This window comes from Ceratotherium simum, chromosome 15 (assembly GCF_057802395.1).
Source record: "Ceratotherium simum simum isolate JZ-2026a chromosome 15, ASM5780239v1, whole genome shotgun sequence".
Classification (NCBI taxonomy): domain Eukaryota; kingdom Metazoa; phylum Chordata; class Mammalia; order Perissodactyla; family Rhinocerotidae; genus Ceratotherium; species Ceratotherium simum.
In genome coordinates, this window is record NC_141914.1 from 6,330,953 (window position 1) to 6,354,728 (window position 23,776).

The 23,776-nt window shown below is 40.5% G+C and overlaps 1 protein-coding gene across 7 annotated transcripts in view; it reads left to right on the forward strand.

Moving 5' to 3' along the window:
* NXPE3 (neurexophilin and PC-esterase domain family member 3) overlaps positions 1 to 21,179 on the forward strand; it is a 40,401-nt gene extending 19,222 nt beyond the window's left edge. For all 7 annotated transcript variants that reach the window (XM_087439528.1, XM_087439526.1, XM_087439525.1 and 4 more), the window contains 4 exons: positions 4,677 to 5,431; positions 8,310 to 8,383; positions 16,945 to 17,151; positions 19,752 to 21,179. In XM_087439528.1, coding sequence (XP_087295654.1) covers positions 4,677 to 5,431; positions 8,310 to 8,383; positions 16,945 to 17,151; positions 19,752 to 20,302 — 1,587 coding nt within the window. In that variant the 3' untranslated portion in view covers positions 20,303 to 21,179. The remainder of the gene's footprint in view (positions 1 to 4,676; positions 5,432 to 8,309; positions 8,384 to 16,944; positions 17,152 to 19,751) is intronic.
* The last annotated feature ends 2,597 nt before the right edge of the window (positions 21,180 to 23,776 follow it).

Below are 23,776 nucleotides of genomic sequence, written 5' to 3' on the forward strand. Positions count from 1 at the left end.
TTATTATGATTATGTAAATGTTATTCAATATAGAGCATGATCCTTGAAACAAAACCTGTGTTTATCGATGGAGAATGTTCCAAGCATCAAGGTCAAATGGATATTGTTTTATACACTACATCAGTTACTTAATCATGCTACATTTTAATTTGCTTCATATTTTAACCATGCCTTTCTTATACCTCTTTTTTTTTTTCCTGGAGCGCTAATTGCCTTTCTTTTTCTGATGAGAGAAGAAAATACTGCCTTCTGTAGCATATCATTAGGATCTTCCTTCATATAATTTGATGAATTGAATCTGCTTTCTTCTTGAAGGCGTTTTCCCCTCAGAGTTCTCTATCTTTCCTATTTTATTGTTCACTGATTATTTTCTTGATCTGTTACCCAGCTGTTATTCTGAGTTTGCTTTTCATTGTATTCCTGGGTTAGTTTCATTTCTTTGGATTTTTCTTTCCATTTTGCTGGATTAAATCTTCAAATAATGTCGTTCTGAAAGGGCACATGGAAAGAGAGCTCACATGTCTGAAACTCTTTATTTTGTCTTCTCATATGATTTGTATTTGGGTTAAGAATGCTGTATTCAAAATCCTTTTCCCTTAGAACCTTGCAAGTTTGCTCCACTGTCTTCTAGTGTCCATCGTTTCAAAAGACAAGTCTAATGCCAATCTAATTCTTGCTTTTTATTAAAAATTTTTTTTATTGGTAACATTATTTTCCTTTCTGGAAGATTTTAGGATCTTCTCTTTACCTCTGAAATTTTACAAGGCTCTAAGTTGAGAGTTTTTTGTTTTTTGGGTTTTTTTTTGTATAAAACTCCATTGTTAAACAGGCAGATCTGTTCATTAATAAGAAAGAGTTTAAACATCTGAATTTTAGAGGTAGGATATAAAATTTTGAGATACAAAATATACAAAAGCCATTGTGTTGTGTGGTATATGGAGGAAAATGCCACAATAAAAATAACCATATTAAAGTCCAAAATAGAAAAGAGTGAAGTCTTTTTAGGGGCCTGTCTTCTAAATAGAAAGGCCAAAGTGAAGATTAAGGACCAGTTCTAGGAGGGTGTAAATCATGGTCGCTAGGAAGCACTGGAGTTCTGTTAAGGTACTTTCTTGCATACCTGGGATAAATCCCACTTGGTTATGGTGTATAATTCTTTTTACTCATTGTTGGATTCGATTTGCTAATATTTTGTTGAGGGTTTTTACATCTATGTTCAAGAGAGAGTTTGGTCTGTAGTTTTCTCATAATGTCTTTGTCTGGTTTTGGTGTTAGGGTAATGCTGGCCTTATAGAAAGAGTTGGGAAGTATTCCCTCTGCTTCCATCTTCTGACAGAGGTTCTAGAGAACTGGTACAATTTCTTCCTTAAATATATGGTGGAATTCACCAGTGAATCCACCTGGGCCTGGTGGTTTCTGTTTTGGAAGGTCATTTTAACTTTTTTTTTATTTTCTGAGGAAGACTGGCCCTGAGCTAACATCCGTGCCCATCTTCCTCTACTTTATATGGGATGTTGTATGGCTCAACAAGCAGCGCGTCGGTGCACACCCGGGATCCGAACCGGCGAACCCCGGGCTGCCACAGCAGAGCGTGTGCACTTAACCGCTTGCACCACTGGGCCAGCCCCTGGCAGGTCATTAATTGTTGATTCAGTTTCTTTAATAGTATAGGCCTATTCAGATTATCTGTTTCTTCTTGCATGAGTTTTAGTAGATTGTGTCTTTGAAGAAATTGGTCCATCTCATCTCAGTTATCAAATCTGTGGGCATAGAGTTGTTCATAGTGTTCCTTAATTATCTTTTTAGTGTCTATGGGATCTGTAGTGATGTCTTCTCTTTTATTTCTATTAGCAATTTCTGTCCTCTCTCTTTTTTTTCTTAGTTAACCTGGCTACAGGCTTATCAATTTTATTGATCTTTTCCAAGAATCACCTTTTTTCATTGACTTTTCTCTACTGATTTCCTGTTTTCAATTTCATTGATTTCTGCTCTAATTTCTAATTTCATTTCTTCTGTTTACTTTGGAATTAATTTGCTTTTCTTTTCCTAGTTTTCTAAGGCGGAAGCTTAGATGATTGATTTTAGATCTTACTTCTTTTCTAATATATGCATTCAGTGCTGTAAATTTCCCTCTAAGCACTGCTTTCACTGCATCCCACAAATTTTGGTTAGTTGTGTTTCATTTTCTTTACTTAAAAATTTTTTAAATTTCTATTGATATTTCTTCTTTGACCCTTGTGTTATTTAGAAGTGTGTTGTGTAATCTCCAGGAATTTTGAGATTTCCTAGTTGTCTTTCTCTTACTGATTTCTAGTTTAATTCCCTTGTAGTCTGATAGGAGACGTTGTATGATTTCTGTTCTTTTTAATTTTTTAAGGTGTGTTTTACGGCCCAGAATGTGGTCCATTTTGGTGAATGTTCCACATGAGCTTCAGAAGAATGTATATTCTGCTGTTATTGGATAAATAGTTTATAGATGTACATTATTATATTCAGTTGATTGATGGTGCTGTTGAGATAAACTATGTTCTTACTGATTTTCTGCTTGCTGGATCTGTCCATTTCTGATAGAGGGGTGGTAAAGTCTTCAATTATAATAGTGAATTCATCTGTTTTTCCTTGTAGTTCTATCAGTTTTTGTCACATATTTTGACTTTCTGTTGTTAGGTACATACCTGTTATGTCTTCTTGCAGAATTGACCCCTTTATCATTATATAATGCCCTTCTTTATCTCTGATGACTTTCCTTGTTCTGAAGTCTGTTCTGTCTGAAATTAATGTATCTACTCCCACTTTCTTTTGATTAGTGCTAGAACGGTATATCTTTCTCCATTTATTTTTAATCTGTATATGTCTTTACATTTAAAGTAGGTTTCTTGTAGACAACATTTAATTGTCTTGTTTTTTAATCCATTGCGACAATCTCTATTTTAATTGGTGCATATAGCTCATTGATGTTCAAAGTGATTATTGATATAGTTGGATTAGTATCTACCATATTTGCTACTGTTTTCTATTCATTGTGCTTGTTCTTTGTTCCTATTTTTGTCTTCTGCTCTTTTTCTGACTTGTGGTTTTAACTGAGCATTTTATAGATTCCATTTTCTCTCCTTTCTTAGTATATCAGTTATACTTCTTATTTTAAAGTGGTTGCCCTAGAGTTTGCAATATGCATTTACAACAAATCCAAGTCTACTATCAAATAACACTATACTGTTTCGTGGGTAGTTCAGGTACCTTATAATAACAAAATGTTCCTAATTTCTTCTTCCTGTCCCTTGTATAATTGTTGTCATTCATTTTACTCATACATAAGTATAAGTGGTCAGTTATCTAAATCAACCAAGATCTCTAAAACAAAGGAGTGGGGGTGGGGGTAGAGGGGTTGCAGGGGTGGCCTGGCTCTTTATCTAGTCATGGGTCTGGCAGTGTGTTTTTTTGAGATAGCTGTCTTTGAAGTGGATGCCTCTTTGAAATGGATGCCTTGGCAATCAAAGTTGAAGTCAGGCACTTGAATTACTAAAAAGAAATATCATCAGTCAGGGCTTACGCTACAGGAAGATTACAGAGATTTCCCATATGTTCCCTGCCCCCACATGCATAGCCTCCTCCATTATTATCATCACTTACGAGATGGTACATTTTTTATAAAGGATGAACCTACATTGACACATCATAGTCACCCAAGGTCCATAGTTTACATTTGGGTTCATTCTTGGTGTTGTATATTCTGTGAGTTTGGACAAATGTATAATGACATCTGTTTATCATTATAATATCATACAGAGTATTATTTCTGCCGTAAAAATCCTCTCTGCTCTGTCTGGCATTGCTTTTTGATTCTTTCTTGGAATTTTCATCTCTCTCCTTACATTGCCCATCTGTTCTTGTGCGTTGTCTGCTTTTTCCATTAGAGCCCCTAGCATATTAATCATAGTTGTTTTAAATTCCTGATATGATTATTCCAACATCTCTGACATGTCTGAGTCTGCTTCTGATGCTTGATTTGTGTTGTCAAACTATGTTTTTTGCCTTGTCATATGTCTTGTAATTTTTTTTTGAAAGCTGGACATGATGTACTGGGTAAAAAGACTGATAAATAGGCTTTTAGTGGTGGTGAGGTGTTGGGGAGGTGAAGAGTTTTATAGTTCTATGATTAAGTCTCAGTCCTTTAGTGAGCCTGTGCTCTGAGGCTGTGAATTCCAGAAGTGGTTCTTAGTCCTCCCCACACCCCTTAAGTTGGACAGAATGGTTAGGATGGGCTGGAGTTGGGTATGTTCCTTACCCCAGTAGGTTAGGCTCTGGTAGAATAGTTTCTCTTGAGGACAGGCCTCAAGAGAAGAACAGAACGCTCTGGTATATTTCGAAATGATTCCTTTTTCCCTTATCCTGCTGGAAGCGTGAGATTTTTCTCTGATATTTACTGTGGGAACCTGATCAAGCTCCTGGAGGTAAAACACACAAAAGTGTGGGAATCCCTCTATGACTTTATTCCTCATCTTGATTTCACTGTGTGACAGTAAGATAGCCCTATAAAACTGGTGAGCTCTGGTTTTTGAAACAATGGCATCCCAAGTAGTTTTATTAAAATTTAAACTGAAGCAGAGATTTCTCTGGTTGAATATAAGGAGATTCATTGTAGCTTTGGTTTCTGTTGTTTGTGTCTTTCTCTCCAGTACTTGGACCATGAGACTGTTTCAGCCACGTTCATCGACAGTAGTGGACAGTTTGTTTCCCCCCAGGTGTCAGGAATTAGCCGGAATCCTTACTGTGGCTATGAGCACCAGACTTTGTCCAGCCGGGAGCGCATGGAGGAGAACTCCTTGCTGGCCGCCTTACAGTGGCAGGTGCCTGATGTGGGCCCAGTCCCGTTTTTGAAGAGCACTGACCCTTCTTCCAGCTACTTTGTCATCTTGAACTCTGCAGCCTTCTTCAAGGTGGGAAGCCAGCTAGAGGTGCTGGTTCATGTACAGGATTTTCAAAGAAAGCCCAAGAAGTATGGTGGAGACTACCTGCAGGCCAGAATCCACTCGCCTAAGCTGCAGGCAGGGGCCGTGGGCAGAGTGGTAGACTACCAGAATGGGTTTTACAAGGTCTTTTTTACGTTGCTCTGGCCAGGCAAAGTTAAAGTGTCCATATCTCTGGTCCACCCCAGCGAAGGGATCAGAGTTCTTCAGCACCTACAGGAAGAGAAACCAGACAGGGTCTATTTCAAGAGTCTCTTCCGTTCAGGAAGAATTTCTGAAACTACTGAGTGCAACGTGTGTCTTCCTAGGAGCCTGCCTCTGTGTAACTTCACAGATCTCTACACTGGAGAACCCTGGTTCTGCTTCAAACCAAAGAAGCTGCCTTGCAGCAGCAGAATTAACCATTTCAAAGGCGGATACCTGAAGGGCCTCCTCACTGCTGCTGAGAATGCTTTCTTCCAGAGGTATGGGCGCCTTGTTCTAGGGGGGTAATTGAAGAGTCCCTTTCCGCTGTCCTCATCCCTTTTAGGAGACTTGCGGTTTTGGTTGTGGGCTTCTTATCTCTCTCTGAACTTGTTCCATTCAGGAGAAGTGGTGAATAAGAAAATAAATACAGATTTGTGTTTTGTGATTAGTTTTTTAAAAGCGAAATTTAGTGCTTATTCCAGTTCAAATTAAAGACGTTTTACCCTTGAATTTTTGTTTTTTTACCCTCATATCTATGTTTTAATTCAGAACTGCATAGGGTATCTATAGCTGTATAAGCAAGATCACTATTCACAGATGGAAGAACCATCCAAGAACAGGGCGGCTAAAGGTCTTGTAGTCAGGTCAGTGTTTTAGCTTCATGTCTAATAAACTAAAACATTTTTAAGTGACATATTATCAGTTAAAATCATATAAACATTGATTGATAGGGAAAAGATGAATATGGCAACGTTGCTGAGTTGATTTAGTGATAAGCACAGGAAGCCAGGAACACCATAGCAAACTATATTTTTAAGTTAATGGTTGTTGAAATTACTGTGTATTATGCACAAATTCTGATTTTTGAACCTACGTGTGAAACTGTTTCAGCATAATGATCAATACATGAAATAATCTGTAAAACTGAAGGTATGGAATCAGTATGAATTAGAATTTCTGTTTTCTTCAACAGTCCATATAGTTCTGAAATAAAATAACATTCCTAAGAAATAAAAAGAAAAGCTACGTGGTCAAACAGTGCAATTATTTGAAAGAATGTAAATATGTTTTTTATTTTTTAATGAAATATATACTTTTAAAACATTCCCTGGTAGAGAGGTATTTTTGCTGAGTATATCTGGATACCTTAAAAAATTTTGTTTTGTGTCCACTCATTAATTGGTGGGGGGAACATTCCTACCATAAAATATGTGGGCTATAGGAGCTTCTAAAATAAAACCCTCTGATTTCCCACTGCTGCTTGAGTCAGCTTTTGATCATAACAGTTTGCACCCATTTGACGTCTCCCGCCATGCTTTAGAAGGCCAGCAGAGGGAGCACTGCTCAGTGTAGTTACTGTACTGTTCTTGAGGCTGCCGATGTTTTTGTACAGCTCAGGACAAAAGGACTTGAGCTTTAGTTTTAATCCTGGCTTCAGATCTCAGACACACTGTTTATCGATGACTGTGAGCAGATGATTTTGTTTCTGTGCACTTTTTCCTGTGTGTGAAGACTGCTTGGTTACTGCCTTTCAGAGTTGTGTTGTCAGGCCACTTCGTGGCCTAGCACAGAGGAGGAAGCACAGCTTGTAACTGACTGAAATTCCATGTGGAAAAGAGGTGGGAGAAAGGTTAGAGAATTAAGTGAGTGTAAAATTTCAAAATATTCCCAGCACTATATCCTGCCATTAAAACCAAAAAGCACCTGTGAATCCAGAAGGATGAAATAACGTCTGTCCTGCCCTTTAATTTGGATTTGCTGCTTTATTGGCTCTGCATGACTAGATTGAGGTTGAGCTTTTTTACTGGAAAATTACAGAGGTGAAATTTTCTTCTTTTTTTTTGCCAAACTCGCGAAAGCAGTTTATATGCGCTCTCTTAAAAGTCCTGTCCTGGGCCGGCCCCGTGGCTTAGCGGTTAAGTGCGCGCTACGCTACTGACGGCCCAGCTTCGGATCCCGGGCGCACACCGACGCACCGCTTCTCCGGCCATGCTGAGGCCACGTCCCACATGCAGCAACTAGAAGGATGTGCAGCTATGACATACAGCTGTCTACTGGGGCTTTGGTGGGGGGATGAGGAGGATTGGCAATAGATTTTAGCTCAGAGCCGGTCTTCCTCAGCAAAGAGAGGAGGATTATCATGGATGTTAACTCAGGGCTGATCTTCCTCACAAAATAAATAAATAAATAAAAGTCCTGTCCTCTCTCAAATGGCACTGACTTAAGCTATGAAATTCTGGTATTCTCTAATGTAGCTCCCTGTCCTTCCTTCCTCCCCATTAGAATGTTGGTTCCGTGAAGGAGGAGGTGCCGTGTGTTTTGTTTACTGGCTTATAGGACAGTGCCTGGCACAGAATAGAAGCTTAAGAATTATTTAAGAACAAATCTCTTTTGAACTGATTTTTGATGAAACAAAAAATCATGACTGTAAGTTCCCACATCAAAAAAGTTATCCTATTTTGTTTGTTTGTTTTTGGTCTAACTGTAAGAGGCCTAATTACTGTGACCCAGTTTTGGAATAGTTACACCGAGTGTTCAGTATCTTCTCTTGGACTCCACTCTACCCCACTTTTCACGCAGCCCTCCATCAGATATTTTCCGAGCATGGGCTCTAGTCCAGGGCCTGTGCTGAGTGCTGAAGACAGAAGGTGAGTGGGACACAATCTGTGTCTTCGAGGAACGTACATTTTAGTAAGGGAGTCATGATGAACAAAGTACCGTGTGAGCATGTGTCCCCAGGGGACTCATCTCTGGGCAGGGCCTAGGAATCTGCCGTGTGACTTAGTGCTGTGAAGACTTGCAGCCTGAAAACAAATAGTGACAAAATAGACACTCTCATCAGTGTGAGCCATTCTCTGAGTCCACGGGGAGTAAGTAATTCACACCAGATTTGTCGTTTTGGAGTTCATACTCTCAGGGCTAAGCAGTGAGAACTTAGGAACCTATTTAATTCTTATTCAGTTTATATATCCATATAACGTGCTTATTACAAGAGACCTAGTTTATTATTAATCATGTTGATAAATATTTCTAAGAATATTTCATCTTAATAAGGCTCTGCAAAGTCATATCCATTTTTTTATTTGAGAATAAAGATACATATTGAAAAATAAATGTTCCTGAATCTAAGCTTGTGCTCTTTCTGTTCCTCCTAAGCGGTGTCAATATCAAAATGCCAGTCAACTCCAGTGGACCTGACTGGGTGACCGTGATTCCCAGGAGGATGCAAGGTAAGCAGAAGTGAGCTCCAGGATTGGTGGGGGTTCTTGCTAAGTGGGTTGAAGCTCTGTAGTTTCACTGATGTTACAAAAACTTCTTTTTCTGTTTAATATGCCATGGTGACTTCTGGGCACAATTGAAAATACTGAAAGAGCTGTTTGATTACGTTAAATCAGTTAGACCTTATGAGCATAATCTTGGGTTTTGCTGTTTATGCTCATGTTAAGTTGTCTTCTTCTTCCCTCCCCCTCTGGCTCCTCAGGAGCCTTCAGAGCTATGTTGTCCAATATGGTAGCTACTACCCACATGTGGCTATTATAAATTTAAATTAATGAAATTAAATAGAAAATTCCATTCTTCAGTCACATATGCTCAATAGCTGCATGTGACTTAGTGGCTACCACGTTGGACAGCATTTGATAAAGAATGTATCTGTCATTGCAGAAAGTTCTGTTGGATATGACTGCTCTAGAGATATTCAAGAAATGTGTGTAAAATTGTCATGGAAATTTTTAAAATCAAAAGCGCGGGGTTAGTGAAAGGCAGTTGTTCTCAAAGTGTGATCTCTGGACTAGCAGCATCAGCATTACCAGGGAACTTGCTAAAATTGCAAATTCAGACTATGGAAACAGAAACTCTGCAGGGTGGGCCCAGCAATCTGTGTTTTAACAAACCTTCCAGATGATTCTGATCTATTGGTGCAGGATATTTTTAAAAGTAAAAGAATGAAATTCAGAAGAGTAAATGTATATGTTATGTTTTTGCAGAGTAGACATAGTGACTTTTGGGAAGAAAGGATGAACATTCTTAAGGAGGCTTATGCAGATGGCAGGCAATCGCTTCTTGGCCTTTTGGCTAAGGTCAAGTGCAGATGGCAGGCAAGGTCCTTTTAGCTGTTGAAAGCATATATATAGTGTCCCCAACAGCAGGTACTGCAAACACTAGTGCCACAGGGACCTGGTATTTAACACACAGGAGTCCAGCAGGGTGGGTGTAGCCGTGCGTGAGTGGTGGGGAGGGAACCAAAGAGCAAGGACCATCTAAAGGGGCAGCCTCTTCTCAGTTCCTGCTGCGTTGTTGCCATGCAGAAATGTAGACCAAATGTGGCCACATCTAGAGAGATTGTTTTTCCATGAAAACCGAGAAGTCAGTTTTTAAATGTGATGTCTTCGGATTTCACAACATTGGCATCTAATTCAAACCGTTTAAAATATTGTGTGGGCTAATTAAAATTTGTCTGTGGCCGAGGTGCAGGCAGGAACTGTCAGTCTGCATCCTTGGTCTCACGTACCGCGAGAAACCCTGGTCTTTCCCTGATGAAGAGCTGTATTTGATTTACTTGAACCCAGTGAGTTACTAGTTTTAGAGGATACATGCGTGAAACATCGTTAATGGAAATTGCTTGTCTTCTCTCTGACGGGCCCTCGACCCCATGCTGAGCTATCGGTGGACAGGGTACCCTGAGTACTACCGCATTCCGCACACTCCCTCGTGTCCGATGCCTAAGAGGCCGGTCCCACGCCTACGTCTGTCCTCCCCCACAGCCTCGGCGGCCTGGCTTGCCTGCCCTGTGACGTCCCTGGGTGTCCAGGGGGGCAGAGGCAGGAGCTTTGGAAGGCTTTCTTGCACCTGCCAGGTCTTGGGCTTCAATCAGGAAGTGCTTGCTGGCTTGTGATGTACTGTTCTGTTTAGGGGGAAGGCAGATTCAGTAACTGGTGAGGCTTCTGATGGATTTTTAGAGGAAGAAAGCAACCATGAATCTGTAGGAGTAGAATAGCCTGGCTTTGCGAAAACCATCTCGGAGCAGGTACGTGATTGGAAAGAAAAGAGGAGGACTGTTGCTCTATATGATATCAAAGTCCTCAGCTTGGCAGAACTTCACTGAAGTTCACCCTAGTGACCAGCAGGGGGCACTCAAAGATCCTAAACGAAGGGCTCAAATCCTCTCTCCCTCTTTCCCTTCTTTCCTCCCTCTTTCCCTTTGTTCCTTTCTTCCTTCCTTCCTTTCATCCTCTTTTTAAATTTTAGTTTTCAGATAATTTTAGACTTAAATGAGAGCTGCAGAAATAGTACAGAGTTCCCGTATAGCCTTCACCCAGCTGCCGCTTATGCCAACATCTTAAGTAACCACAGAAGACTTATTGAAACTAAGAATTTAATATCAGTGCAGTGTTGTTAACTAAACTATAGAGTTTATTTGGATTTCTTCAGTTTTTCCACTAATGTCCTTTTTTCTGTTCCAGAAGCCAGTGCAGGATCCCATATTGCCTTTAGTCACCGTGTTTCCTTGGTCTTCCCTCTGTGACAGTTCCTCAGTCTTTCGTTTCCTCAGTCTTTCGTTATCTTCCATGACCTTGACACTCTTGAAGAGCATTGGTCAGATATTTTTTAGACTGTCTCTAAGTTTGGGTTTGTCTAATGTTTTCTTGTGATTAGTTTGAGGTTATGCATTTTTGGAAAGAATAGCACAGAAACAATGTTGTGTCCTTTTAAGGGGTATGTGATGTCGATATGTATTGACAATGATGTTAACCTTGATCACTTGGTTAAAGTGGTGTCTGCCAGCGTTCTCCACTGTGAACTTACCATTTTTATCTTTGTATTTACTCAGTATTCTAGGGAGATACTTTGAGACTGTGGTAGGCTGTATAATGTCCCCCAAAGATATCCAGATCCTAATCCCTCAAATTTGTGAGTGTTACCTTACATGGCGACAGAAACTTTGCAACAACTCTACAGCTGTGATACACAACTATGTACTGGGGCTTTAGGGAGAAAAAAGAAAAAGAGGAAGATTGGCAACAGTTGTTAGCGCAGGGCCAATCTTCCTCAAAAAAAAAAAAAAAAAGGCCAAGGGGCCATGAGCCAAAGAACACAGCTCTAGAGAAGCCAAGAGCACAGTTCTTCCCTAGGTCCTCCAGAGAGCATGGCTCTGCTAGCACCTTGGTTTTGACCCAGTGATACTGTTTTGGACTTGTGGCCTCCAGAACTGTAAGAGGATAAATCTGTGTTGTTTTAAGCCACTTAATTTACGGTAATTTGTTACAGCAGCCACAGGAAACTAAAACAGAGTGTAAACGTTCTGTTTCTGCTTAAACTTTTGCCCACTAATTTTAGCGTTCGTCGGTAGATCTTGCCTGCAGCAATCATTTCTGTGGTGTTCTAATGGTGGCTTGTTATTAACATCTCTCATTCTTAAGACATTTATTAGTTGGAATTTGTCTGTGAGGAAGAATTGTCTCTTCTTTCCCATTTATTTAATTACATCAGTATAGACTCATGGTTATTTATTCCATTCTGTTGTTCCGTGTGTTCCAGATTTAGCAATTGGGAGCTTTTTTCAGTTTGGCCTCTGTGCCCTTTTGACATGCAACGTGCTCGCATCCTTTTTTTTTTTTTTTGAGCACTTTACTTTCTGGCAGCACAACATATTTCAGGCTAATCTTGTATTTTCTTTGCCCCGCCTTGGAAGGGTTCATAGTCTTTCCACTTTTATGATTTCACCTATGAATCTTGTATTTTGAAGAGTTTTTTTCCCTTTGAAATTTTGTTCTGTATTAGTTAATTGATTTTCCTGCAAGGTCAAATTATTCTAAGATGCATATTTAGAGTCTGGGGGATTGTTTGAGATTGCCAGTGCTGCCCCCATGCATGGGTGTAATTCCAGTCAAAAGCAAAGAAACACAGCTTTTAGTTAGACGAGACTACCTTAGCAAGGGCTGGTGTCTGGTTTCTGACGGGCTTTCCCAGTATCAGAATTACTGCTGAATTTTCGTAAGCACTTGTCCTGTCGTCCCCAGACCATTAATACCCTAATGGCTTAGGGACCTTAATGGCTTCTAATCTCAACAACAGCTAAAGTAGAACTCATATTTTTGGGGAGCTTACTGAGAGTTTAGGATAGGACTAGATCTAAGAGCAATAGAATAAGTATTAACATCTTTATAGCCCTTTACTGTTTTTCCTTATCTGTTGAAATATATACAAGAGTGCACACAGAGCATAAGCAGAAAGGACAATGGAGTTTTCCTTTTGTTACGTATCTTTGTAACTGTGGTAGGCTGAATTCTAAGATGACTTCCAGTATCCCTGACTTTATACAATCCTTTCCCTTCAGTTGTAGTATAGGATAAAGTTGGCTTTAAAAAAAAGAGATTATCCTGGATAGATCTGACCTAATCAGATAAGCCCTTAACAGGGACCAGGTTCTTCCTGAAGAAAGAGATGGGAAGTGTGAGAAGGATTCCATATGAGGGAGATCCTTCGTTGGTGGCTTTAAAGATGAAGGAGGCCACGTGGCAAGGAGTGGAGGCAGCTTCTAGGAGCTGAAGGGCATTCCCTGGCTGACAACCAGCAAGGAAATGAAGCGCAAGGAACTGAATTTGTCCAACAACTGGAATGAGCTTAGAAGCAGATTCTTCTCCAGAGCCTTCAGAAAGGGACACAGCCTTCTGACATCCTGATTTGGAACTGTGAGACCTGAGCAGAGAAACCAGTAGGCCATCCTCCAGACTCCTGACCTACGGAACTGTGGATAAGAAATAAATGCCCCTTGTTTTTAAGCCACTAATTGTGATTTGTTACACAGCAATAGAAAACTTATCAAGTGACTACCACACATCAAGATAGAGAATGTTTAGAGCATATAGACTATTTCCAGCACTCCACACTGGCCCTTTACTATTGAAAATGTGCTTTCGGGGGCCGGCCGGGTGGTGTAGCGGTTAAGTGCACATGCTCTGCTTTGGCGGCCCAGGGGTCTCGGGTTCAGATCCTTATCCCGGGTGTGCATTGACGCACTACTTGTCAACCCATGCTGTGGCGGCGTCCCATATAAAGTAGAGGAAGATGGGCATGGATGTTAGTTCAGGGCCAATCTTCCTAACAGGAAAAAAAACACAATAAAAAAAAAATGCTTTCACACTACTGCAGTATTGAATTTTCACAGCAACCCTTCAGAATAACTAGTAATTTTATAGATAATGAAACCAAGGTCCAGACCCAGTTAACTTAGAAAATTGAAGGGCTCATATCCTGCATATAAAGTCCAGCTAACTGAAGTCATTTGGGGAAGGAAGCCCACTGCCAGGACCATGTCAGTAATGAAGGTGACCTTTGTAATCAGAGCTGCCTCCCCCACTGCCTGCCTTGACAGCTCTCTGAGAAACTGCGGCAAGTCACTCTGACTTGCTTTCTTCACCTTTAAAAGATATTTGGGGACCGGCCCAGTGGCGTTGTGGTTAAGTTTGCGTGCTCTGCTTCAGCGGCCCAGGGTTCACAAGTTTGGATCCCTGGGTGCGGACCTACGCACTGCTCATCGAGCTATGCTTCCTCTATACAAAATAGAGGAAGATGGGCACAGATGTTAGCTCAGGGCTAATCTTCAGCAAAAAGAGGAGGATTGGCAATGGATATGAGCTCGGGGCTAATCTTCCTCACCAAAAAAAATAAATAAAGATATTTGGACTAGCTATTCTGAGTTCCTTTCCAACATTCTCTGAATCTACAGGTATTTGTACCTATACAGCCTTTTTAACTTTCCTCTGTAAAATGCTTAGCTTATAGGGAAGTAAAACATAAAGAAAAAAACCAAATTCCCTGGGTTTTGTAGAGGGAATTCAAGGGTAGACTCAAGCCGCTGTAATCACTGTGTAGCTGGGCCCTTCTCATCTTGCCAGCACTAGACAGGGTGTGCTACACAGCTGGACACGCTATCCTCATTCCTTATCTCCCTAGGTGGCACCCAGGTGTTCCTCTGCTCCTGTTCCCTGGTCAAGGAATTGTTTGACTCCATTTCTCCTCTACCTTCTCTGTTTTTCCCCTTAGGAACCATGCGCTCCCTTTTGGCCTGCCTTTTACTGTTCTTCCTTCTACGGATAATTCCATGCCACAGAATTAAGGGACCTGTGCACGCACCTGTGTGCACATACCTTTCCCACCCTTCATTCATGCTGTATCCCCCTCCGCAAGCTCTTTCTAGCGAGTTTAGGGAAATTTGTCTCTCTCATTTTGTCCCATTTGTGGCCCACATAGCCCTCATTATGGCTAATGAGTGACATGGGATGACGCCCTTTGGAGGAAAATGTAAGCCATGGGCTTTAAAGAGAAGCCAAGACATTTTAGAGAAGCTGGGACCTTACTTGCAAATGACGAAAACTCTCCCTTCTGATTTCTCATGAATATCTTCATATCTGCCTCTCCAGCCCCCTCCCTGTAACTTCTTCCTTGGCCATCAATATTCAAGATAACCAGAAAACTGAGTAATAATTCATTTCTGTTTTTTAATTATTTTTATTCCACATGTATAGTACATTAGGGGTTATATTATCGATTTAAGAGGCTTTCACAGCTCAGTTATCTTACTTGAAAATGCATCTGAGTTCCGAGAAATGCTGACTTTTTAAACAACTTCAGACCGCTTAAAATCCTTAGTCAGGCAGTGTCTTTGTCCCAGCTGACCGTAAGAGGGCAGTGTAGGCACATGCATTTCAATGTAAAAATGCTGTTTTACCTAGCGCTGCATGTTTAAAGATTAATTCAGGTTCAGTCATTGATTTGCTTTGCTTGACTTAACTCTGGTAGTAAATCTAATTAACATTTGAATGGAAATGGTAATTGTTTCCTGTGTGATGTACACTTTTCTTTATAACATGTATTGCACCCAGAATAGCCAGTAAAAATTGTAACTTCAAAATCACTGTAAATTCCCATCCTAGTAAATATTTTGTTTGGGCCCCAGGCATCGTCAGGAGCCCTTGGCCTGTGTAGCCTTGAGGAGCTGCTGTGATGCGGGAGCTCCGGGCACGGTGTGGTAACGTGGGGAAGCCACACTCAGGCACGTGTTGAGAAATTGTTTTTAAGTAAACCAAGTAAATATTTACCCCACTCCCCATTTTTTCTTTGGTAATCACATTTGCCAAATAAAGCTTTTAAAAATACTGTTTACGGGGCCGGCCGTGTGGCTTAGCGATTAAGTGTGTGCGCTCCGCTACTGGCGACCCAGGTTTGGATCCTGGGCGCGCACCTGCGCACTGCTTCTCCAGCCATGCTCAGGCCGCGTTCCACATACAGCAACTAGAAAGATGTGCAACTATGACATAGAACTCTCTACTGGGGTTTTGGGGGGGGGGAAAGATAAAAATTCTATTTACGTTTTGGCCCTGAACCTGCAAAGAGTTAGCAGATGCCTAAGAAAAAAGATTAAATATGTACTGTCAAATACAGCATCTTCTCTGAAGGGAATAAAACCAAAATAATTTTGAGTAATACGGATAATATCGAGAAGTCAAATAAACTGAAAATAGTCACAAATAGGGGACTCAGTTAATTCTGAGTCGTGTAAGCATTTGGATTTTGAATTGTGTTTAACAGGTGAGACTATAGAATTACTGGATTATGAGCAAGGTTTGAACCTTGGGGCATGTAAGGAATTGATATAAAATGATTGGTGGTTTTTTGATGATTATAGATTTGAGTGTTAGACATGAGTAAGTGTATACCTAAAGGGAAAAAGCCAGAGAGAAAATGGAGGGCATCTACAAACGTCTGTTTTTGAGCGGCGATGTGGCGCAGTGATTAAGAGCACGGGCTTTGGGGCTCACGTGCTTGATCAGGTCCTGGCTTTGCCCCATGCTGGCTCTGGGGCCCGGGCCAAGTTGCCTACCTGTTCTGAAAGGTAGGGATAATAATAGGACCTACCTTAAAGGATTATCGTGAGCATCATATGAGATAATAGGTTGAATTGCACAGAACAGTGGTGCAAAGTAAACTTGCAAGAAATATTAGCGCTCTCTGTCTGTTTGTTTTGAAGCACGTAAAGCGTGTTGTTTCCACAGTGGCATTTTCCGAGGGAGCTGTTAGGGCAGAAGGATGTTGACTCTCCCTCTGAGAGATGTCCTGGTGCTCGTATGATTGTGTGTAGCTAGGCTACAGCTGTGAGTACACACTGCTGATGCATTTTTAATGTCCGTTGTGCCTAAAGACCTTCTGAACCTTTTGTATTGTGGGGAATAATTCTTTAGACTGTATGTCATTGGCTTGTTCTCTGTATTAAGTGGTGGTTTTCTGAATTAATATTTGATTGTAGGACCCGTGGGTTAAAACTCTCCTTGTAATGGGCTGCGAAACAGTAGACTTATATTACTATGCATATGTAAAATATGAATCTAAGTTGTTACTTGCCTCACAGGCTTTTGGATAAGAAACTCTTTTGTTCTGGGATAATGCAGGACAATGCTTATATTGACACATTTCCTCGGTTTTTGCCTGCCTTTATTTTTGGCTTTGATAGAAACATGAATAATCAGAGGGAATGCTCAAAGTCCCCCTTTCCCCTTCTGTCCCCCAACACCCTCACCCCCATTTCAGATCTTCCCATTTTTGTGCAAAGGAGAACCTTTTGTAGCCAGGGGAAAGTCTGGGATTTCTTTGAGATGTGACAGCAGGAAGTGTTGCCCATTTGCCAGCAGGCTAACAAACGGAGGGGCATAATTGTGTTTCTTGGAACATTTTTCATGTATGGTTTGTTGGAGGAATGTTTCAGAATATCTTATTTTTTCCTTTTTCTTTTCAGAAACTAACAACTTTGACCTATCTCAAGGCTCAGGAACTTTTCCTTCCGGCTATTATTACAGAGATCAGTGGAGGCCCAGAAGGTTTAAGATGCGCCAGTTTAATGACCCTGACAACGTTACAGAATGCTTGCAAAGAAAAGTGGTGTATTTATTTGGTGACTCGACAATCAGGCAGTGGTTTGAATACCTTACTACATTTGTTCCAGGTTGGTACTTTGCTTTTTGTTTCATAACTCTTTCCCACATGTACAAAATCAGCTTTGAAATAAGCAGGCTCACTCCAGTGCCTGAAGAAAGGCATCAGGTGAGGAAGCAGTTACTTCTCTGTAGGACTGAAGAGGTGTCCTAACCCTGGAGATGTGTGATGCTTTGTGATCAACAGTGGGGTTGTGATGTGTTGCTGGAAGCACTGGTTTCTTGTTGAAGTTCATTCCACTGGGTAGCTGTGTGACCCTGGACATTTACTCTCAGGGCTCCATTTCTCCATGTGTGAGATGAGGCAGCTGGAGAATATCACCTCACAGATGTCTTTCACTTCTAATATTCTGGGCTGTAAAACAGAGGTGGACATTTCCAGTTGTTTTTCTCCTAGTTTTATTTGGTTCAGCTCCAAGTTTATAATAGATTTAACTGGAAGGAAGCAGCCAAACTGACTGTGGTCCATTTTAATGCATCCACGCAGCAAAGCCATCCCTCCGTCATCCATTGGGCCTTCTACTGGTGTCACCTGAGATGGAGCTGGCTCCTTCTCGGGGAGGCTTGCTGAGTGCCAGCATTCTTAGCTTCCTGATATCACCGCTGGGCTCTGGGGCTGCTCTCCAGACTCGGAATAGAACCTCGCTCCTTGGAGGGCCATCTCTTATTCACAGTGGGCCTTTTCCTCTTCCTGGAAGGGGTGTGGATGGGTGAGGAGGGATGGATTCCGGGCAGCAGGACTAAAGACCTTGCTTGCAATTTAGGGAGCTGACAAAGAGTTCTGTGGAAACTGTTTTTGATAGCTATATATGGGCAGCACTTTTCATAAAGCAGATTCCCATGATTTGTTGTCAGGTGTTGTTTGTGATGTTTTTCTTTTTTCTCTTTTATTTATTACATCAACTAGTTTCAAATTTAATTTTTAGAAGGCAAGGAGGAAGTAGATATGACCCCCAAAAGTAAAGTTGATTCTGGTTTTTGTTTTGCTTGTTTTTTATTGAAAGAGACATAGCTGAGTTCTAGTTGATAAAGTGTAAGTTAAAAGTCAGGAAGAGGGAGGGCCGGCCCCGTGGCTTAGAGGTTAAGTGCTCGCGTTCCGCTGCCGGCGGCCCGGGTTCGGATCCCGGCGCGCACCGACGCACCGCTTCTCCGGCCATGCTGAGGCTGCGTCCCACATACAGCAACTAGAAGGATGTGCAGCTATGACATACAACTATCTACTGGGGCTTTGGGGGAAAAATAAATAAATAAAATTATAAAAAAAAAAAAAGTCAGGAGGAGGGAAATAATTTGTGTGGCATGACGCGAGGCACGGTTTGATGCTGACCAAGCAGGCCCTCCAGGGGTCTGTAGTTGGCTGATTCTTAAGTTCTAATGATGTGGCTTGGTGTTTCCTTTCATAGCAATGATCACATTGAATGTCTTGATTGTTTTCCACCTACCCTGTGCAGACACATTGTCACCTGATGAAGCCTTGTGTCACTGCTTGATCTTATCAAAAGAGAGAAGGGTAGCTTGACCTTCTATTCAATTTAAGTGGGGCCAAATGCTAAGGAGTAATGAATTAGGTAGGAAAGACTAGACTAGGAGCTTGGGACTGCGCGGAGAAAAAAGTGAAACCTTTACTTTAACCCTTAAGCGTAATATAGGACAATCATCGTTTGATGCTACTTCTTCAGAACTGACTATAAACCCCTTGAGATCAAGGACTGTGACTTATCCCTCTGAACATTGGTGGCTTTTCACACCGTAGTGGCTGGCACTGAATGTGGGCTTAGGAAGTGTTAATTGGATTGGGTTGCCAGAAGTTACCTAGTCTGTTCTCTGTAAGGCACTTATAGGAATATTTAGGGGTATGAGACAGACACTCTTTCCTCATGGGGCATGGGTTAAGTGATGAATTGTAAAGGCAGTTTTTAAGGAGTTACAAGGGAGAATAATCACCAATTCCTGGGATCTTCAGAAGATCTCAGAGGAGCTGGACTTTGAAACACATCTTAGATAAAGGGGAGGGAGTGAAGGGATTCCCACTTGTGCTGCTGTCTGTGTTCTTATGACAGAGATGGAACTTCTCAGACATGAACGTGATTCCCCATCCAGTTGAAAGTCAAAGAAACAGGGTTGCTCCTTTCTTTCACTTATTGCAAAAAGAGGTATTGGTTACTATTATGTGTTCATAAAAAAGCAGAAGTTGTAGCCCTTGTCCTGGAAGAAATAATATTTATCTGTTAGAACAATAATGTGTAAACGTCAAGTTTATTTTTAGATATTCAACAATCAGTGCAAACAGGACGATTTCTTACCTCTAATAGAGGTAAACAGGTGATTTGCTTCTGAGGTATCGACATAGGTATAGAATCTGTCACTGATGGTATAACTTGTAATGTCATGTTTATGGGGTGATTTAAATAATAAATATGTTAGAATAAGGGCCCACGCAGGCCCAGGGGCCAGGAGGAAGGAACATAGGTGTTCCCTGTACGTTTGTATCGTACCTTTCTGTTGTACTTTTATTTTAGAAACTGTTCTTTGAAGCCACTAAGTAAAGAATAATCAAAATTTATGTGCTTGGTTTGAACATTTTTATGAATTTGAGTTTTCCTCGTTTCAGATTTGGTAGAATTTAACTTGGGTAGTCCCAAGAACGTGGGTCCCTTCCTTGCAGTGGACCAGAAGCACAACATCCTGCTCAGATACCGCTGCCATGGTCCCCCCATCCGCTTCACCACTGTCTTTAGCAATGAGCTCCGTTATGTGGCAAATGAGCTGAATGGCATCGTGGGAGGGAAGAACACAGTGGTGGCCATAGCTGTATGGTCTCATTTCAGCACCTTCCCCTTGGAAGTGTATATCCGGCGACTCAGAAACATCCGTCGAGCAGTGGTCCAGCTCCTGGATCGAAGTCCTAAGACCATAGTAGTCATCCGAACAGCCAACGCCCAAGAGCTGGGGCCTGAGGTGAGCCTTTTCAACAGTGACTGGTACAACTTTCAGCTGGACACCATCCTTCGGAAGATGTTCTCAGGGGTTGGAGTATATCTCGTTGATGCCTGGGAGATGACCCTGGCCCATTATCTACCCCACAAGCTACATCCAGATGAAGTTATTGTGAAGAACCAACTGGACATGTTCTTGTCTTTTGTCTGCCCTGTGGAGACCTAGCCTGCCCTGAGGGGACTGAAGAAATCACATTCAGTGACTTTCTCCACCAACTGCATTACAGAAAGTTTATGGTGGCCCCATGGAGAGATGGGTGCCATTGATATGTACAAAATTTCAAAAAGAGCTAGACTTTATATAATGACTTGTAAGGAGCTTAGAAAATGCAAGTTTACATTTATGTCTACCTATAGGATTTTTTCCAATCTTGACTTAGCCATGGGAGAACTATTATTAACAGCATCTACACTGTAATGCCCTTGTAACCAAAGATGCTAATGAGTGTGTTTGAACTAGCTTCTTCTGGGAGGGGAGATTACTGGGCTAAAAAGTGTGAGAAATATTCCAACCTAAATGGAAGGGACAGGTTTGGTTGGCATAGAGTGCTTGTAGCTTATCTGGTAGAGGACATTGAGCATATCTGCATGAATAGCACACTTGGTCCACCTTCTCAGGTGAACTACTGAGGCTCATAGTCAGTGGCTCCTGTACCACACTGAAGACTCTGTCTCAGGAGTTTCTCTTGATGACCCACTTTTTCTGAATTAACTGAAGAAGCTAGTGTCGTTGGTCAGGATTTTCTAATGAGACTGTTTCCACTGTCCTGTGTTTATCTGGAAAAGAAGCAAAAGGGAAATCTGAAAGCAGTATATGTCAAATCCATGCGTTGAATCGACAGTTGTATTGGGTGATTGTTATTTATTTGATTCAGCTAAACTTTACATGATGAATCCTTATTCTAAAATAACCACTTTTGGAACTGGAAGGGGGAAATCTATAAAGGGAAATCTATTTTTGTGTTTTGAAGTTTGAGGGTTTTAAGAATTGACTTTCATGTAAAGAATGCTATTGTTTGTTATAAAGTTGTGGAAATTACTTCCATCAGTTTCCAGTGTTTTTTTTTGGTTGTTATTTTGAATTGCATACCAAAATTAGAAATTAAAATCTAATTGGAAATTAAAGTTAGATATTGAACTCTATGGCAGGTATTTCTTGATTTGGGCATAAGGCACACACACTCTCATGCTTGGAAGTAAAAAGCTGCTATTCCTACTGGCTGTCTTAAAATAACTGAATTATCAATTTTACTTGACTGTCTTTATCTTATTAATTTTAAATGAGTTTAAGTTAATTTGGGGCCATTTAGTAAGTACTCTTTTCTTTTTGAGCCACAATATGTTCCAGTTTAGTTTTCTTATCCCAAAATGGACATTTGAAGAAACCGGGGAGGCTTTAGAGATAAAGACAGATGCTTAAAGCATGAAAATATGCACTCTTAGAAGAATGGGTCAAAGAATTTGGGTTTGTAACTAAAACAGAGATGCTAAGATCTTCCTTTCCTAGCCTTGAGGGCCACCATGGGAAGGAATATTTTTAATTATTTTCTGAAGTCTGAAGAGTTAAATATATGATAGCTTAGTTTTAATGGTCTTTAAGCTTTAGAGTGTCTAACGATCGCTTGGAATGTTTGATATAAATGCAGAATTAGGGGCTATGCCTCTGGGAATTGTGCAATCCACCTTTGTGACAAATGCCCAATGCTTCTGATGGAATGGTGGGATTCTACACTTGGAGAAACATTAAGGGAAGAGAAAAGATAGAACTAAGGAAATGGTACTGCTTGTCTATTATTTCAGAAAATAATTATGAAATTATTTCAGAAAATAATAGACGTCACATTTTTTTTTTACCCATCACATTTAATTCTGTCATGATCTGTCATGGTCCCAATAGTGAGGTGATATTATCTCCATTCTATAGATGAGGAACTCGAGTTTGCATTTGAACTAAGGTGCGAGTCCTTAGCCCTTTTCAACTACAACTTGGACTTTTGTAAAGAGAGGTTTACTTTTTCATGCAAGAACTTCTGAGCATTTTCTCAAAGATTGCCAGAGGAGGCTGTCATCATCTTCCCAGGGGAATTTCAATTTCCACTTCCTCTCCAGGGCTTTGGAGTGATGCTACTTCTTGTAATGATTTCTTGTAATCTTGTCCACTTTTTGTTATTTTTTGATTTAGTGACATAAAGTCCTAAAGATTTGATGACATAGTTTCTTGAAGTATTCTCATTCGCTTCTGTCCCTCTTCTAATTTGTCTTTCTACTGTGTAGTGTGGAAGTTTTAAAAAAATGCCTAAGTGTAGAGTTTGATATATTGCCTAAATCTTTCTCAGAACAATTAGATACAATATTTTAATTTCTTCTGAAAAGTTTATTTTAGGCCAATACAACATAGTTGTGAATATTAGCATGCCAGCAAAATAACAAAGTTTAAGTATATATTTTCCATTATAAATATGTAGGGCATCATAATTTTTAAAAACTGTAAAATCTAGAAGAAGATAATCTATGGATAGAATCCATAATTCTGTCATCTGAATGCATTAGCATTTTAGTATATTTTCTTTCAGGTTTTTTTTTTAACTACATAGCTGTAATCACAGAATATGTAATTTGTATCTGTGTTTTTTTACTTAACATACAAATATTTTTCTATGTTAAATAGTCTTCATAACTTAACTATAAAAGTCTGCCTAACAGTTCAGTTAATGATGTTATCATTACTTACATAAGTTGGCCATTATGGTTGGACATTTAGGTTTATAATAAGATATTAAAACAGTGGTTTATGTACAATTTCATTGGGTTAGAATATGGATTTGTATTTTGGAACAACAGCATTAATTTCATTTAGTGGATCTCCTATTTGAGAACTTATATGATTGATTTGATGTTACTTGTGAAAGGCAGAATCAATAATAAAGGCCTTCTATGCAAATTATATTTCATAGAAGTTATCCTATTAAGAGGAACATTTCTTTAGCAAATAGAAAACAGAACTTTGGTTTTCCCATATAATCCATTTTACTATTCTGAACAACCATCATTTTATTAAATACTAATTGACTGACTTCCTGGCTACAGGTATTAAGTTTCAGATTGATACATCAGGGTGCTTGACAAGAATGTATATGGTAAGCCTTTACCTATCCATGTGTTACATGCCAGAGGTGGGTCTGTTTCTGGTGAGTCTACTAAAGGAACATTATGAGAGGTACAGGAAAATAAACACCCAAAGGAAACAACAGAAACAAGCCTCCCTGCCCCCTAAAAAATAAAGCTCAGCATTATCTTTCTGGGTCTGGGTAAACTCGGCTTTTAAACATTAGCTAGTTGCTTATACTAGAAATGCCACTTGAAGTGTCTTCATTCTCTTGTGTTAAGTTAAGCATCATTCTCCACAGAGTCGATGCCTACAGTGGAGTCTCATGCACTTAGAATGCCTGACTCTTCAGTGTGCAAGAAATAAGTGACCATGATCTCAAAGGTGCTCTCTTTGTCTGTGAAAGTGAGACCACAGTCCCTGGGTGCTAGGGGCACTTAGGAATCCTAGGCGTGTGGGGCATGGTGGGAGATGAGAGGGTTATTGAGGGCAGAAGTTTCTCGGATACAGAAGGTAGGAGGGCCCGAGGCACTT